The following is a 19,409-nucleotide window of genomic DNA, read 5'->3' on the forward strand; positions in this document are numbered from 1 at the left end:
CACTTTTTCTATTCTTCGTCAATTTGTTAGTACAAGTACTTGTTACAGATTTTGGGTATTGTCATAAATTGCCGTGTTAGATAATGGCGTTTTATTGAACACTTACTTAAAAAAAATATATATTGTGTATCGAATCTTGAAGTGCCCTATTTTTTATGATCCTCAGTGTAAAATGTTCTATGCTCCATTTGACAGGTACTTTAAAATGTAGTCTGTAAAACATTTAATTTTACTTGTAATTCAGCCTTTCTTTTACAAACATATTAAGCACGATATACAGTTTCAGTTACCTTACACATTATTAAAACAACCAAGAGGGACAGAAAAAAAATATTTTAAATATTATCGTGTAATTTTTACGTTTTTTTAGAGTGGTCCGCTAGTCACTGGATGATGGGATCTTGTTACGCCATCTTGGCCTTCATAGCCATCAGTCATGTCAGTGCCTGTGGTTTGTGGTTACGATCAACATACAGATAGATAGGTACCGGCTTTGTTATGATATTAATGCAGAACAATGTAGAGTATCTACAAAACGAGCTTTCCCAAAAGTGATTAGACACGCAACAAAAATAATACCGAGGATAACGTATCAAAACCTTGTTTGTCTAAACGGTCAACCCTATCTAATCGACCAAATCAAACAGAATACTTGATTGTAGTACTAGATTGTAGAACTAGCATTTAATAGTCTATTACCCGAGTCCATTTAACTATGCAAACTAAACAAAGCAATCGGTGCACGTGCGGCGTTAAGCATCGCGTTCCCGCCATTACGACTTGTACCATAGACGGGCCTTCTATGGAATAGAAACTTTATTAACCGCGCTCGCTCCACGTAAAGTGTGACAAGTTTTTACTGCATTTACCAAGTACGCACTTACAAGGTGCAACATATCTTATTATGCGTAATATTCACGTATCTTTATGATGCTGGTGATATTATAGCTTTTTGTACCATTATGCACTTATACTGTTAAGCGATGGTGATGAAATATCGGTCGTTTCGCACGTTGAGAAACAGCTTTTTTTTCTTTCATGGTTATTTATGAATGAATAGCTGTAAGGTTTTAAAATTAACCTGGTTAAAAATTGTTTACTATACCTAATTATGCCAGAAACCATAAACGTTAAAACGCGAATCGCGATAGGTTTGATTTAAATCGCTTGAAAACTAATTTAAATATTACGCAAAATATCCAAATACCAAAGCAGAAAGTTAATCGCGGGACAGCCAATAGTGACATGTTGGCAATGTATTCAGGCCAGTCGGCGGCTGAACAAATAGATCTTTATAAATAACTCGAAACACGGGCTAATCAAATGCCGCAAGCGAATACGGCTGCACATCGATAAATTGACGACTCATAAGTCGTAACATAGGTAAATAATATTCATAATTTGTTCATAGAAAACTTACACAAACCCATGAATTTCTAACCACCATTTGCATGAAATAGATCTATGCACGGAGCGCATGAAAGCTCGCTCATCCGTCGGACTGACAATGAAAAATCTTTATGCTGTACGCGGTACATATCACGTGGAAAGATCAACGTTCTAAAATTACTTTTCTCCACGTGATCGATAGTTGAACATATTCAAAGTAATGGTTTCGGGCGTCGGCGAGGGTCGACCTCTCAATCACACCTTCGTTTTGTGCCGGCTAAGCAATTTGCCCGAATGGATGGAGATGTCAACGCGACAAAAAGCTTCGATCGATCAGCGAAGCTGCGCCAGCGCATATTGTGTCGCATAGGTTTTTGTGTGACCCTTCGTGTTAAAGCTTCTTTTCATTTTGGTTAGTTTGAAGACTCCATTGTGTCGAATTATTGATTACTTTAAATCATAAAATGTATTTTTCAGTCAATATCCATTTAAATGCTTATTACTGTAGAACACTCTCGCGAGTAGACCCGGAGATTTAGGACAGTGAGCATGCGCCTGAAGAGTGTATCTTCCTAGACGAAGTGCAACGGCCAGACGCGATACCTTTGCTACTCGATGACGTTAATATTAGACTCACAACTAGCACAATTACTAACCATACAGCACAAAACAGTAGCTCACGCACTGTTGCACATAGATAGAGAGAGGTCAGATGTTGTGCGCGTCCCTCCGGCTGGTAAGCGAACGTCGACGGGCCGTCACGACGCGTCCATCAACTGCCACCGCTGACGAGCTAGCTCCGAACCCAGTTTAAGCTCAGTTTAAAACCTGACAGTTCTTCCAACATGATGGATGATATGTAAGAGCGTGTGGAATGTGCCCAAACCGAAATAGCAGCGACTCGACATGGACACTCGTTAACGTTTTAGCTAATGACATTACGGCTTAGTTTTGTTTTTGTTCGACTATTAAAGATGAGATGTGTTTGTTTTGGGGCCGAGGATTACCGGCGCTGACCCATAATCCCACGTCCATAGTTAATGACTACTTTAATGGCTCACGGAGGATGTATCTCGCAGCGCGACAACGACGCCACCAGTAAAATATTAGAACTCCCGTAGTGATGGCACACGACTAGTATTTTATATTTCCTTTGTGTTTGTGGGAGCTCAAAAATGTGCCATTAGGGATAATGCTGTGACAATTCTGTTGGTTACGCAGCGTAATTGAATAGGCGGCGCACGCGACCACGCTCCGCTACAGGAGCAAATGTGCAAATAAATGTGTCTAATGTAATGTTCTATTATGTTTATTTATGCACGTTATTATACGAATCAAAGCATTCATTCTCATTCTACGGATCCTGAGCTACTAAAAGCTTCGTAATGTTTTGAATATTCGCGCCTCCGAGACATTATCTTAATTGTTTTATGCACTCAGAGACAGCGTGAAGACACATAAAATATGTTTTAATGTCGTACATCGTAAAGTAAATATGACACTTGCTAGCTAATGGCTGGGAGCTTATGTTCGACGTAAACTGATAACTGAACAGGAGAACATTACTATTGTGTGTAAATAAATACTCGTGTTGTTGGTTATTTATAATATAGAATAGTTAGACCACACACACGCCGAGAACGGGCGCGGCGCAAACACGCCTGGCGTCAGCTTGCATATGTCTCTCCCAGCTTCTGTCTGTGTGTACACTCGCGCTTAGCCCGTACTTGGTGCTAATCAGTTCTAAACACCGTACCACTATGCTATCATTATGGAACACCATTCTTTTCCTAGTTAAAAGCTCGAGAACTCTAAGTACTTTCACGGATCACTAGCATCTACTCATTTTGTTTGACCATCCAATCTCTTTTAACTAGATTTCAATGTTTCATTTTAAAGTTTTACTTTTCTTAAAATTTTGGACAGGGATCACAAAAGTTACAAAATGTGTTTTGTTGGCAAAACAGTTTCTACAATTTACATTGCCGTAATTAAGGACCGTGAAATATGGTCCCACTCAATTGTGTCGTAGTTGTGTGACAATACAGTATTTACGGAGAAGGACCGAAAATAAACAAACATCGCGCACAATCGGACGAATAAATATGGTGGCACAATGCACGGGCCAGCACGTCATAATAAGGCAGCGGCTTTTGTACGCCGGCTGTAAATCATACAGTCCTTTGAAGAGAATGGCACACCATAAATAATGCCCTAAAATTCGGCTGCGATGCCCTCCACCGGGACATTTTTGTTGCCGTGAAGAGAATTCTAATGGTGAAACAAATTAATCAATGGGGTCGCGACTGTATTTAACTTTTTTGCCACAAGCTCTATTGTAACATCGTTTATGGGTGTCGATAAATCCCTAAACGTTTTGACATTAAAATAGCTTTGATTTCATCTTGTCTTCTAATACTCATATAGTACCTACTATAAATAGTTTAACTGAACAATGAGCGTTCTGTTCCCTAATGTGGTAATTGTTTCGATTTAATAACGTTACGCTTTAAATTTAAACCGGAGTCGTAAATATTGAACTGCAGCCACTTGAAATTTTTATGGCTTCGTAAGAAAGCAATTAAAGTTGAGCATTATGATAGTATTGAAGAATTTAACGCGGTCGACGTTGTTACGACTCAACTGAGCTTTAATGGTTCAGTGCACCCCTGAATAAACATGGCTATTCGGAGTTAAATTTGCTCGCACCGGATATGGCCGCCACTCGAACATATCCATCATGTGCCTCTAAATGAAGACTTGGTCAACGGCACACTGACACTCGAGACTCCTAGGATCAACAATGGATAAAGGAATTCTTATTCGTGTGGGCCTGCGGTCACCTCACCTTATTTTATGATCAGTAAATCTTTCCAGTTATGAGCTCCTAAATAATAACATTTTATAGGCCTCCGTCGTAGTATTGACGAATGCACACTTACGTTTTATAGTCGATGGGTAACCGAAGTGTCCCTGGATTTATGTTTTCCAATGAAATTCTCAGTTTATTGCTAATACAAAGCATTCTGTTGAATTCATGGCAGGAAGGACAGGCTCCTTCGTTATTTTTGTTTATAGTCCTGCAGAGATTGCGATGAGTAAACATGTGCATCTATGGGATGACCACCCAAAACTTATCCTAAAGCACAGCGTGAAATTGCATCTAACGTTATCTGTGCATCACAATAAACCTCATCATGTGTCGTATGTTTGGACCTTTAGTTTGTTTGGACAACTTTTAAGAAACCAAAGGTATGACATAGATTGATTTGGACAGTAAATCTTAACATGTCTCGAAGTGAATTCGTATGTTTCGCAGCATGGTGTAGAGATGGGTCGACTCATGGTGTTTCTGTTAGGCCAGACCTCCCGCTGCGCAGGGCCCGCTGCGAGGTCTCGCATGGCCCAAAATTTACATTCTGACTTCGAATAAGGGTTATTATAATGTTTTGAGATTCTATAGTCAGCCAACTAGATAACGTCTAGTCACTTTCGAATCAATAAACTATACAGAAATTTGTCAATCCGATCCCAGGGGACCGACACTGTCGTATTGTCCACTAGTTTATTTACATTAGGCCCCCAAACTGGTTATTGTGACCGATGTTTATTTTATTAAGAAAGTAAATAAACACCCAGTCGTCTCGATCACCCGGCGTGACTGGATATTTTTTTAGTTTAAAATGTTATTTTTGTTGCATGGTTTCTCAATGGTTTTATCTGTTTCATCATCTGGACATTCAAAAATTATTCTTATTAAGAATTTTATTTATTAGGAATCAATGTGTGCTTTGTAAAGGTAGGTTACTCAAACATCGTGACAAACTCGCGGGCGTTGAACGGTAGAAGTTGTTGAATAAGAAAATACACGTTTGGGAAGCAGTTGTGGTGTACAAATATTAGTTGAATCCGTTCGGAGGTGCGCGTGGACTAATATTTGGTTACCAGAGGTCGTTATTACATGCCAAAGTTGGTCATACTCACAACCAAAATACGATTGAATTCTAATTTCCAGCAAGTACGTTATTACACGGGAGAGATCCAAAATGTTCTTTCAGTGTTTCCACCAAAAATCAGAATCAATATAATATCCAAGAAAGTCTCAATGAAGACCGAAATAAGCATTTGGATTTATTTATTGTATTTTATTTATTCAGTACGTTCGTAAAACTCATTTCCTTAATTCTTAATGTTGTTCGATAGGATTACGTTCACGTTCGGGTTAAACTTTATTTCTGGCTCAGTTGGTTCGAGGCAATCGTACGTATTAATGGCGGTAATGGGAGACTGCGTTTATTTAACCGCTCGTAACTCGACTCGTTATGGCCTCGTGTGGATTTTTAAAAGATGGCTGCAGTACCACCGTACGTCATTTCCTCGCCTCGTACATCAATTTTGTCGGATTTAGACTGCGGTGGTGTTAATAATGTTAATGAAGTTCTTTAAACGTGCGCTATGCTGAGTAATGTCTGAAGAGACATCAATTGAAAATATCGTGTGTCTCAGGGTTTTTGTATAAATTGGAAAAGAAGTAAACTCAAAATTGTCTCCCAACAAACAGCAAATATCCTTATCCATAGTCCATCAGTAGCAGCAAACAAAAGTTAGATTTAAAGAACGTTAAAGTTAACGAGGTATTCTGGGTTGCTAGGTTAATTGTGTCTGTAGAGTGTATCGTAGATCTCGTGAGCTGTGCCCACATTACCATGTACGAGTGTCCCACTGCCGTCCGATTGCATCGCACCGCTCGTGATCGGGGAAATGGTCGAGTCCGCTCCACGGTCACGTTTCTACCTGGAAGAAAAAAACTCATAAAACCCATGCAAATAATGTGCTATAAAAGTCAATATGGATTTACGTCGCAGCAGAACTTTTTACCGTCTTTATACGTTATGTATAAATTATGGAAAGGTTTTCTGAAAAGAAAAAAAGTTTCGTGTTACTGGTCGACGTCGAGGTGCCGTGGCTGTAGGAGGAATGCAAGTACGCGAGCTAATGTGACCGAGGTGTGGGCGCACCAAGCCTCGCACACTTTTTGCAAATGCAAATTCAATTCCAACTCGGAAATCTTTACGAGAATATTCCGAATGGAAATGTTTACTTTTCTCTTTTCCTGCATGTTTTTATTTGCAGCTCGCACATGTAGCAGAGTCGTGCGAAAGATTAATATTGTCTAGTATGCTAATACTTCTTCCACATTTACCCGTGGGTACTGTAACCAAAATGTGCGGTTTTGTTTGGGTTGTTAGGGTCGGTGGTTACCATTAGACCCGCTCGCTCGAGTTTAGAACATCAGATAATTCACGAGAGACTGTTCCAACAGCGACGTTCTACATGCTCCCTCATTAACGACTTGACTTTATTATTTCTTTTGTTCACTTCGATTGGTTAGGACCTTTACTTTTCCTGATCATTTAAAAAACTACTGCATTTTTTTGTTTTTTATACAGGCGAGACTGCCGGCTTTTATTTTCATTTGTAATTCGCTTTTCTCGTGGTTCTTTTTCAAAAGCTACCGTTTTAACTGATCGTAGTTCGCATCCTTGCGTGGTATGGTACGCAATTTTTGTTTCCTTTTGTACAACGTTTTCGTGACTCGAGGACTTTAAATTGTTAAAGATAAAGTCGTGTCGTTCGATGGTAACGTTAGAACCGGTAGCGATCTTAACAGAGGTCCGTCTAATTGTAATGGGCAGCAACCAGGTGGAATAATACTCGGACTGGCCCGAAGGCTTTGAAAAAGGAACGAGAGGCGTGGCCCGGAGCCTGTTTGTTTTCGAGTCCACTTAAACCGACGCCGAACACGGAATCTTCCTCAGTTTAAGTCCTTAATTCTGATTTATAGACACCGCATGCTGTTATTATAAAGTTATGGTTACATCTCCCGCGACGGGTGGATTCCCCTTGACGTTCCCAAGTCATAATATCAATTAACTCATTCATAAGTCTTAATTAGAACTCTTAATTAAAATACTGGATTCCAAAAAGTCTTTTGATGTAAGTTTTTATATTTTTTAAATGATGGAGGAAGGGAGAAGTGATTTGGAGGACTCACTGTTGCGGATATCCAGTAATTAGTTTATTTTTAACGTGAATTTGAAGTTTGAGATACAACTCACGAGTATATTGTTATTGTGCTGATTTTAAGGATAACTAACAGGCTTGTTAGTTATTCTTTCAAGCAAAATTGAAAAGCTGCATGAAAATTTGACACGGACAGATTGTCGGCAATTGAAACTCGGTCGGTTATCCGGAGGTGCTTGTTGGGATAATACGGGCAATCCATCTTAGCAGCCGGCACTCGATGATGGATCTGTGATGGAGATCACGACTCGTTTCTTTGTTGTTTTGTTGATAAACGCGATGCGTCCGCGCCGCTTTTTCCGCCCAGTTAGAACCTTGTTACGTTTGAATAGGCCATTTATGAAGTTAATTGGTTCTCCTCTAGTGGTGATAGTTAGGTATGTAGTCTATTTATCTATTCAATCTCACCAGAGATTTTGTTTATTTCGAAATGTACCTCTGAATATCTTTCACTTTTTGGTTAGACTACGTAAAAATCTACGGAATTTTAGATTGCTACGGAGGCCGAAAGCTAGTAAAACTATAAAGGTAATTGGTAGAGTAAATATTTGATGCTGTTGACCAACGAAGGTTTAATTTGAATCATGAAGTAGATGACTATCAATTTGGGTTAATGATTATCGAAATATTGGAATCTGAAGATGTGTCCACTAAAAATGACATCGAGGTAGGCGATGCGTAGGCTTGAAATGTAAGTGTGAGATAACATCACCTCGGCTTATACCTCAGGGTGTCCCCTTAGCTTTCACCGGTGCGTCAGCGCTGCCCAATGGGCGCGTGTTGTGACAGCCTCCCACGATAAACTCCATGTTTATATGCGCGCGCGCCGCCCGCCATGTTTGTTTTATCTCGATCCACTGCGCGTCCGTGTTAATAAATGTCTCGTATTGGAAAAAATCTTATCCTCTTTTTTATTCAATATTTTTATGTTGCCCGTATGTTTTATTTAGACATCGATTTATTAATAAATGGATCCTTCAGGGTCGTTAGATCAAAATTTAAGATGTACGTATATGTAGGAGTTTTTATGTTTGTTTTTTGTTAAAGTCAGTTGTGTGGGTCTCATTTTTATTAGGGTTTGAACAAGGGACGATGCGAGACTGTACGTGTTGGTGTATTTTATATTCGAAACAGATGTTATCCTGCGGCGATGGCTGGGAAATTAATTGAATTTGTTTTGTTTGTTATTCGATTCGAATCACACGCATATTTAAACATTCTCACATTTGAATTTAACTAGCTACTTAAGTTACACGTCTGGTGTATAGTATCCATCAAGTGGTTATCTATCTGGTTAATATTCAAGCGCGTCGCTCGTAATGGTAATCTGGAGTGATATAAAACCGATCATTTGTAGTTAGCGTTGATTGTCCTATCTTGTTCTGGTCTGTTGAGCATCAAGCACGGCTAGTTAGTGAGGGGCACATCCAATTTGTTATCGAAGCGATGAGCATTGTCGCTCTGCCCGGAAACTGTCCCGTGACGGAACGCGTAGAAAACCGTGTAATTAAATAGCTAAATAACCTCATTCTATGCACTTGCTGCATACCTCGTTATAAAATGATGAGTAACGATTTGACAGGATAATGTAGTGGGAATTTCAATATAGAATAAATAAAATACAAGTAACATGTAAAAAGGACGCTGTGTTCTTAAGTTCTTGAATCTCACTGAAACCGGGAATTCTTCCACAATTCACACCGTAACCACCCGCTTCATGCTTTTGATACTTAAAATTTTATTTTATAAGAGTTGAGATGAGAAATAACACGAGTGCACGGCAGGGCACCGGAGGGCAGGCTCGCTTACACCCACCGTTTATAATTTTTGCTCTTTTTGCCCATTGTTTACTTTACGGGCGAGGTTTAAAATTTTATGATTTCCATTATGACTGACGGCAGTGACGGCGATGGCGGCGATCAAATTATATTCTGAACGGTTGCCAACTCGATAATTCCAGATCGTATATGCGGCTTTTCGATTGATTTAATTTATTTGATGTGGTCCGGTGTTCAATTACGTGTCTTTAATGGTTTCGGATCAGTTTCTCCGACATCCCTAGCGAGAAATATAATTTGTAGCGTCGTACTTCGTTTACAAGTGCGAGTGTATATGATACGATACGTAGGTGTTCGTCGGATGTAAACAGGGCAGGTTAAGCACGCTGGCTGGCGTCGACGCTCGTTTAGAGGGCCCTCGTCGAGTGCACTTCACAAACTGCTCTCTTCAAGCCTTCGTTCAACAGACGATTTTTTAAACTGCCTGTCCGTATTGTTTTCCTTCTTTTAATTTTATTTCGTACCTACACAAATAACAGACGCGTAGTTGGTGTCAAAATGTCAAAAAAGTATTTGCCCATTCTGTGTAATATTTTCGTCGTGGCGAGCGTTATGACCTTTCTAAGTTCCAATGTAAACAGTCGCCGCAGTCGTGCTTCTGTCCCGTACACTGGATGTGTTAGTACAAATCCACGACATAATACAGTGTGGCGGTCGGATAATATTTGGTGAGCGTTGTTTGACAAGCGTGTTCGTGTGTTTTGTTATTGGACACCTCCACTCCGCACACAGTTTCTATTTGAATTGCCCTGACACAAACTAATGGGAGTTTTCAGGAACGCGGTGGCCCCTCTTCGGTCTGGACAGTTGTTTGCACATCTGCCGAAGCGAGTCATTTTCCCAAATATATGGAAACTCCAGTAGCTGACGAATATTTGGACACGTATTTCTTATCGAGCGACGATAAGTCAAAAATAAATCATATCGGACAATAAGGCATCGATTTTGAACGCAGGGCTACCGTGCGATAACCTCTTCGGAAGGATTGTGGTAATCTAATAGATAAGGTCGAGAAATTCGTTGTTGTGTGTACTGTCGTGCACGTGGGCTGACTTAGTAATTGGAATATAAACGATACAAGACACAAATTCATGCGGAGGGGTTTGTTATAATCTGGTAACATTTACAAACATGTCACGCCCGAGTTCGTGCTCAGTTTTTTTCTAGTTTACGTGGTGGAGTTTGTCACATCGCGCTGCCTCGAGCTGCCGAGTGAAATGGGTGACTTTTTTGTACAAGTTTCATGTTTCATTTTGAAGTGCAGAGACAGGCAATTTAATCTTTCAGCGTTGTTATTAGACTGCTTCCCGAAGCGATAGCGGTGCTTGAAGATCTAGTTTTTGTGGACCGCGGGCGAACACGAAGCATGAAGGCACGACTTCTTGTGGGGTACACTGCGTTCCATGAAACTAGTCTAGAATTATCTTGATCGTAACAGAATCAAATATTCTGACAAACCAGATTGAATATAGGGCCGCTTGTTGCTTGCAGCTTCTGGATTTTGATGATGAATAATTATGTTTTTGACATACCTGTGCTGTATACATTCTGCATACAATTTGGTGGAGTGACTTCATCCAAAGTGGTGCAAAGTTATAAATAAATATCACATGAGCAGTAGTAGAGGGATGCATTACTAAGTTAAACTTAATTTCATTCGTGAGCGCACGTGATAACGACGCATAAACCATTTGCACATATCTGACAACGCAAGGTGGCTTTTGACGAATCTTGTAGGGTTGTCTTTGATAAAGAATTTCTGAAAGAAAAATAATCTTCACTGCTGAACTCAAGTTATAAATGGTTACGTTTGAAGACTTTGAGATGCGATTTTTCACTTCATCTTCAGCATGTGCAAGATTGTTAGGATGCGCGTGTAATAATAACATACTTACGGTAATGTAATGATGGTGTTTACGTGTTCGCAATAATTCAGCGTCAGGTGGGTTCTGTATTGCTGCCCGTAGATCTGTCGGCGCAACACTTCCCTTACGATCGTAAACACACTAAGTTTATTTTACTGCAGCACTTATTTATTATATCGTTAACGCACGCACGCTTGATAATTGCTGCTCGAGTACAATAAGCAACGTTCTGTAGCCCGCATGTAAATATAAAATAACTTATAGTTAATTAGACAGAGCTGTAAATAATCGACACGGTTTCCGTATCGCTGCACATCATTAGGGGAGGAATCTCAATAAACATGTGGTATTCCACAGACAAAAAATCAGGAAAAGATTCCGACTGTCAAACTAATTCGTCGGGATTACGTTTGAGGAGCAGGCGGGCAAAAACGTGCATCAATCAACGCGCCAATGCGCCGCGGGATCTTTCAAGATTCGACTATTCAATCCTACAAGCCGTGTGGATCTCTGGCAACAACCGAGTTCGCAATATTACCAGCAATGTATACTGATCATACCGGTCGGCGGAACTTGTTTGAGATAAAAGAAAAACCACGGCTAATTTGCTTGATATGGGCGATGGCACGCATATCACACTTATTGGTGATTATACCACAATTAATTTGTCGTTTTCATTCGAATTAATTCATTACGAATGCCTGTTAAGCTTTTTACAGATTTCTGTTTGCGTAATCTTTGATCGGTAGATAAAGAGTTGTTTTAGATATAATAAAACTAATTTGTTTTGATTACATGTGCGAAGTGTTTAATTGTTTGGTTAATTTATTTCAATTGGTTGTGTGTTTTGATTAATTCAATAAATTCGTTTAATGAATGCACGTGTTGTTGCATTGCTGTGTAATTGAATGGGAGGGGAGGTTGGGGTAAATGGGACATGTAACAGCGCGACGGTGAGGGATGGTGGTGATTATGGCACACATTATCTGCTCCTGAGATGTTGCCTACATCTCCGGCCCCTTGGCGAGCTTGCACCTTGATTATATTGAGGAAAACTCACAGCACACTTTATTATTTCCCTCGTGATAATATTTTTAGGTAAAAATGCTCATTTCTCTCAAGTACCTAGAAGTACTTTATTCAATTAGAGTAGTGTTTTCGAGTGCTTTGTTTTTCATGTACATTTCTTAGTAATGTTGGATAATGAAACGTCTACAAAAGTTAAATATTTATAAATGTTGCCATCCAGACGTAAACACAGTTGTCCTTTAAATAAATTGGATGGCTTCAGTATTTCCACGGTACAAAGTTCCCTCGTAAATTAAAAGCGGCCAATGCCAACCTACAGCTATATCTTCATATCTTGTCATATATTTCATTCTGATCTAAAAACATATGGTTAATAAGAGCCAATTAATGTACATAATCTAGAACACTTTGTTGTATCATCTAAATTTAAATCCAGACAGACAAACATCTACCTACGTGAAATAAATTTTTCGTACTTATTCCGCAACCAAAAGGCTGTGGGAACTTTTTTACCACAGATCTATGAAAATAAAGTGAGCTTTGCGCCTCAGGTCGGTTCTAAAAGACTTTAATTTCACAGGTCTTTTGTGTAGCAGATCAGCTTTGATCGCAAGACGTTCGACCCAATCTTGTTAGGGACAAAGCCCAGGCTGTCGGACGAACAATGTCGGATCGCATTACCCACCTCGCTTCCGCCACGGTGACTCCGAAAACCTCAAACTTTTGCACCTGACTACACTTCTGTTTGACGTTTTTTTGATAAATGCTATTACGCAATTATCTACGGTCCAATTGCCATGTAGTGTAACGCGATTTGCAACTTTTTTCTATATTTGTTTTTCATATACTTGTATGCTTATACTTTTGGGCGGAAATTCCGAAAGATACATAAAAAGTAAATATAACAAATCCAATTTATAACCGCCTTTTCGAAAGCTGTTAAATATTGTTATAATAATAATATTGATTTCTTTTCTGCATTAAAGCCACGGTCGATTCTGGGAACATCAGAGTTTATTGTTACAGATACATAAAATTCTTCGTAACATTTACCATCCATGTCAGGATGTGTGTAGAGCATATTCTTTTTTACGGACATCGATATAGCACCGATAAATAACCGATTACGACCGTCTTTTACGAGCACATCGACTATCTCAGACGCATTTCGATCCCATATTTTATAGCTGTTTACAATTAAGGCGACAAATTTGGTTCGTGTCGCGCAGTCGTGTCGCAGATTTATAATCGGCTAATTCTGTCTAGCGCGTCTTTGCTCTGAGTAATTGAAACTGGCTATTGGATGCACGGGAACCATTAAATGTCGACAAACAAACATGTCAATGTTTGTGGGGAAACGTTCGGTGCTCAGAATATCTTGCCAAGTGTATTCTAATAGTTAATAATGGAAACGGTGGCATAAATGACTTCTTATAGAGCAGCTGCCGATAACTATCCTCGATATTTCACACCCGTAATGTTAAAACCATCTATGACATTACCTCTGTTGTATCTTAAAAGAGTTTTTCATTTAACGTCCACTATCTATTCTCAACACATTAGAGGCAGTGTTTTATGGCGACTATTACAACACGTCGTTATGGGATGTGGTAATACCGTAAAATGTTAAACAGTTATTTATTTAGCGGTTTTCCGGCCTCTACTACGTTCCCTCTATCGTACAAAATATACTTCATAATGCAAATGTGTGGGAGAAATAATAAACGACGACATTTTTCCCCGCCTATGAAACTTACCCTCGCACGCCGACTGAAGTGCATTATAAAGGCGCGCGACTCTACGCTAGTGATGTGCGGTTTTATAATATTTATCGATTAATTTATTAAATGGATTAGGGATTGCAGCCGCTATTGATCAAAATTATCGAATGTGGAGTTAATATGTTATTTAAAACGAGTTACGGTGATTTATAGTATATGGTTATTTTAGAAAGGCTTGTTTTGGCCATTAACAGTTTCGACGGTGACTTTTTGGTTGGAATTATGGCCTTTTAAGTTTCATGGATATTTATATATTTGAATGCATAATGAAATGCGTAGAAATCCTATACGTCTCACGTTATCCGGATAACACATTATTTGCACATCCCTATTCTCACCTTTATAATTCCATCGACACCTTTGCATTTGTTTTATTTTCTCTTCGCCTCGTCCGCATAATTCCACAATAAAGCTTCTGTTGTGCCCTAAAATCTTAACATCCATTCCGCGAGGGGGGAACTTTCTATACGAAATATCAAGGCGGCCATTGTGCCTCTTTCTATTTCATTCTCCACAAATGGGTTTTTGTACGACTGTAATGAATGCTTTATTCAGAGGTGCGAATTTAGAATGCGTCCAATAGTGAGAAGCACGCGTATTGCGAGTCATTTTATTATTTTTTTATTATAAGTATTTCGGTGGCGAGGCTTGTAGGAATTCGCGATAAGACTAAAAGCGCCGTTAGCGTGTGGGGAAATTAGTTCGAATAAGCAGAAAAAAGCGGGCGCCGGTGGAGGCGGGTGCTGGTTATCTCTAGTTATTTGTCGTATCAAGTAGTTCTTTTGCTCCGCCGCCGCTTCAAAGGCGCCGCGCACGGTAGCACTCCCGCAGCTTATTACCTATGTGGGAATGTAACAGAACGGCTTTATGTCATAAGTATTTATTTTTTATTACTCCTCGTTTAAAAGTTCGAGATAACTCTCGCCTGCCCTACTCTTAACCCCTAAACCAAAGTTCGATTTCGTGGAAACAATCTATTAAAACTGTATTCAGGTATTGGCTTAACTTTGTGAGATATCTCCACTAGATAAGCGAGAAACACCGGTTGTTGAATTTGTTAAAATAAATTAGGTGTTCTATTGGAAAGTTCTTCAACCTGTATATTACGACTCGAATCATTTTGTTAAACTATTAATAATTTATTACCGTATAAATATTATGCATTATTAATGATGATTATTAGGATCGTTTGGTTTTGAATAATTTGAATAAAATGATGAGGAATATTGTATGAATGTAAAAATAAGTTGTTTGATATTTACATAAAATATCGTTGAAATGTTTTTGATCTTTATCGTTTTATTTTTATCTTGGACTTTATAACGCAACATCCAGTAAACCTTGTAAAATGTTTAAATCAATAAATTACCTCTTCTCAAACATAAACAGCCAATTAAATAAAAGAATATTGCATAATAAAGTGTAGGTAGGTACAGTCGTAAACAAGGGTGCGATAAAACTTGATCGCAGCGCAGCGCCCGCGCAAGTCGCTGCGATTTGTCGCGGAGACGCGTCGCACGCGGTGCGTATGCAAATTATATCGTTCTTTATCGTCACTCGTTAGCGGTTAATCGCCTTTATCGCGCCACGAATAAACAAATACCCATTAAGAGCGTTAAAATTATTAATATGATCGCATCAACGCCTGTTTTCGTATCTCATTAGCATGCATGCCTTACCTGTGTAGGTACTTGTATGTTTAGATAGGGAGCTATTATTTTATGTTAATAGTGTGATGGCGTCGCTGGCCGCTGTCATAGTCGTTGCAGGATCCCGCCAGTGTCACTCTCATCATTATATATAGAACCGGTCACAATATTTAAACTTGTTTACGATTATGACACTGCTAACAAATGGGAATGTTTCCAAGAAGCTTTTTATTTTGATATTTAATTTTTAAATAAGAATCAAGTTTCAATTATTAATGACTGGAATAAGTTTTTAATAATTTAATTAAGCATTCGTGACATTAAAGAGGAGGAGTCTTATTATGAACGGATTGGTTCGTGTTAATGCGATTGGGTGTTAGTTATTGTGTTTAAACATCCAGTATTGGCGATGTTATTTTTTAAAGATGAGTCATTCCAATTTCAATCTTAAATTTTCAAGACATAAAAGATAATTCCCAAGGATATTACAAGTTAACAACAACATAAACTTTAGTAGTAACTTGATACCAAAAATGTAGCATAAAAATCATAAAGTTAATGATCTTTGAACATGATATGGTCCTTAACGAGACACGTATAATAACAACGATTTCGGAGAAATGAGAATGTCGCAGGAAGCTCGCACATATTCGGTAGTAGCTACAACGATATGACAGATACAACATATTTCAGACTACAGTAGCTAATTAACTTTTTTACAGAGTACCGTTTTTTTACTTGGAAACAAGAATTCTTTTGTGGCTTGAAAAAGTCCATGAATATTTCAAATTGTAGTTAAGCCTCTCATTGTTTTCTAAAAATATTTATTTTATTTTGCTTCTACTATATAATTGGTGGTCTAAGAATAAATAACAGCTATCTATGTAAATTTTAATAACTCGAAGCAAATTCATTATAATTATTCGCCACATGCAATGCGCGTGAGCTTCGTAAGAAAATGAATACGCGTTCTCAATAGGTTAACAATATTACAATCAAGAATCCCACTTGTTATTATTATAAGTGGCTTCAAGAGTTTCCAATTTGGCCCGTGAGCACTAAAAGCTTCTCCACGGAAAAGATAATAAAGAGTAAAAATAATATACGAGTGTTCCTACTTTTTGTGAAAGATACTTGCTTCATATTTTACTCGTCCTAATATACAGGCTTATCACAACGTTGAGATAGGACCCGACTCCAGAAAACTTCTCTTTGAACTTACCAAACAAAATTTCGCGAACAAAAAACCACTCGGTAGTCAGTTCTGGCCATGAAGGTTTTTTTCTCTAAACCAGGTTCTCATGATTTGTGGACAGGTGGCGCGGGCGTCGTTCGCGGCGTCTTTGTGGTAGCTCTTTGATCTCGCCGCCGTATTGTACGCTCGCGTACAAAACTTTTTGCCTCAAATTGTTCGATATTGACGCGAACTGATTTGTTGTGAACTCTCAATAGATTCGGTAGTGCTTAGAAAAGCTTTCAGAGTATTGTAGGCAGACTGTCTGGCGTCATATTTCTCGTATTATTGTAATAGGAGAGCTCGTAGCCAATACATTTATGGGAATAACAAACCATTCTAATAACTTTTGTTTGATATTCTATGAATGAACAATGGCAATAATATTTCTATGAAATAAAATGGTATTCATATTTATTATCGAAGGGTAGACTAAACCTTACATATCGCTTACTATAATTACCATTTCCCATAGATGCATTTCACAAAAAAATCTTCCGATTCGTACTTTTATTTTGAAACTAATCACATCCATTTCTATTGTCCTCAGGTCTAACAGCCGAGCTGTTCTATGTGAGAGATGGCCAGATCAACGAGTACGCGCTGAACTTCGTGGTGCCCGTGCCTGCCACCATTGGAGACCTGCATTTCACCTGGCAGAGTCTTACCAGGAAACCGGTAAATATATAACTTACAATCTTTCTTTTATTATCACCTGAAAAAACGTTAGTGGAGAGTATTATACATGTGGTTAGGACACTGCCAACTGACAAGCGAAGTGGTAATCCAGGAATTGGCAATTGACGATCCTACTAAGTTGGCTGATTGCCTCACTGTATCTAGTGAAAGGTTTGTTTTATGCTATTGAAGGCTATCTGCAAAGCCATAACATATATAAATACCATTACAAGTCACGAATGTCCTTAACTAATCTTGATCCTGAGCCAGTTATTAAAGCTAGCATAATCGTAAAACGCATGGTAACATCGTAGTTTTTAAGCAACAATTACATCGGAATTTCAACAACGAAGTAAAAAAGCGTGTAGACGAAAGCTAGTTTTAAACCAGCCGGCAGAAATAGTATGTTGGTTTAACGAACAAACGATTTGATGAAACAATCGCACTATTATGGTAATGCGCGACACGGAACGAATGCGAAATTGATCACGATCATCGACTATCGCACGTTCCAAGTCAACAACTCTTTATTCACACAATTAGCGAATTGCTTTGTACAGGACTTTTTGCTTTATCGTGAAAACGTGGTCAGCAACGTTGAACAAAGTAATCAACTTGAGACGAAAGTTTATGCTCCCAAGTTCGGACAAGGGATCTCATGTTTACGCCTGGCGTCGCAAACGAGCCATTCTTATGGAAATGGCGCAGCCCTCGCCCAAATTTGGAGAACTTCCTTTTAGTTTCTATAAAATGATTATACTCAACATCTGCTTCGAGTTTTGATTGATTATGCAGTGTCCTCGAGTACTCCTTACATTTTCCTCGTTCAGTTCTAATTCAAATTGCATCGCTTCTCATGCTAATGCCGCCCCTGGTTGATCACGACGCACCACTACATTATGTACTACGTATCCTGGGCTCTGCATCTCTAACCAAATATTATGTGCATTTATTTATTTTATCCGCAGCCGTCAGCACACACGGCGACGCAAACTAAAAGAAATCAGTTGAGCGGCATTGCATTTTGATCGGGACTCGGGAGACTCGCCGAGACTTCCACTTTACATATTCAATAGTCGGCCAACAAAAGTAGCATCCGAAGCACCCGCAAACAAGTTCACTGAACCTGTCAATAAGACATCTGCTTGTTTAGGATGTTATTTGCAAGTCATACGAACGCTCACCAGATTACGAGATGCTTCATCAATTTGAATGTATTCATGGCGCCGTCTGTGGGATTTGATGGCATATATGTTAACCCTATGTAAGAGCGTTCATATAATGAGTCGCATTTTGATCTTGCCGCTTTTATTTAAGATAATGTTTTAGGATTTACATACCTGAATAGCACTTAATCCCTTTCGAAACGTCGCGCGTCGGCGCAAAGCTTTACTTTGCAGCATTTGAAAAATAAATAAAGTGCTGAGTATGGTTCGGTTGCGATCACGCGGACGAGCCCTTAGCTCCTTATCAACATCTCGGCAAGCTTTGTGCGCCGCCACTATCAGATCTGCCATTCCCCCTCAGTTCACCGCGCTACTCCCTTATTTATATAGCGGCGTCTTTGACTAGGCAAAGCAAATATTTGGGAACCAGTTAACTAGCGCCGATGAACGCCCCGCCGCCATTGTCTTTGCGTTGCGACTGCCGACTGATAATATTTAATTAGTGTCCGCGCCGTGGCACCTTCGCGGTCCGGCACTTATGAGCCGCTGCCTCCGTGATGCATGTCTGATGAGCCGGCAAAGGCCCCGCGGCGAATGCTGTTTGTTTAACTATTCATATAACGCCGCCTGATGATTAGTTAGATAATGAGCGCCTCATGATCATAATATTTAATAACTATCTTCAAAACAAACTCA

The 19,409-nt window shown here is 39.2% G+C and overlaps 1 protein-coding gene across 1 annotated transcript in view; it reads left to right on the forward strand.

Moving 5' to 3' along the window:
- The window catches only part of LOC124632887 (tyrosine-protein kinase Drl), a 28,535-nt gene that overhangs the window by 4,961 nt on the left and 4,165 nt on the right, over positions 1 to 19,409 (forward strand). The window contains exon 2 of the mRNA XM_047167881.1: positions 17,420 to 17,547. Within this exon, the coding sequence (XP_047023837.1) occupies positions 17,420 to 17,547 (128 nt within the window). The remainder of the gene's footprint in view (positions 1 to 17,419; positions 17,548 to 19,409) is intronic.

This window comes from Helicoverpa zea, chromosome 1, assembly GCF_022581195.2.
Source record: "Helicoverpa zea isolate HzStark_Cry1AcR chromosome 1, ilHelZeax1.1, whole genome shotgun sequence".
NCBI lineage: Eukaryota > Metazoa > Arthropoda > Insecta > Lepidoptera > Noctuidae > Helicoverpa > Helicoverpa zea.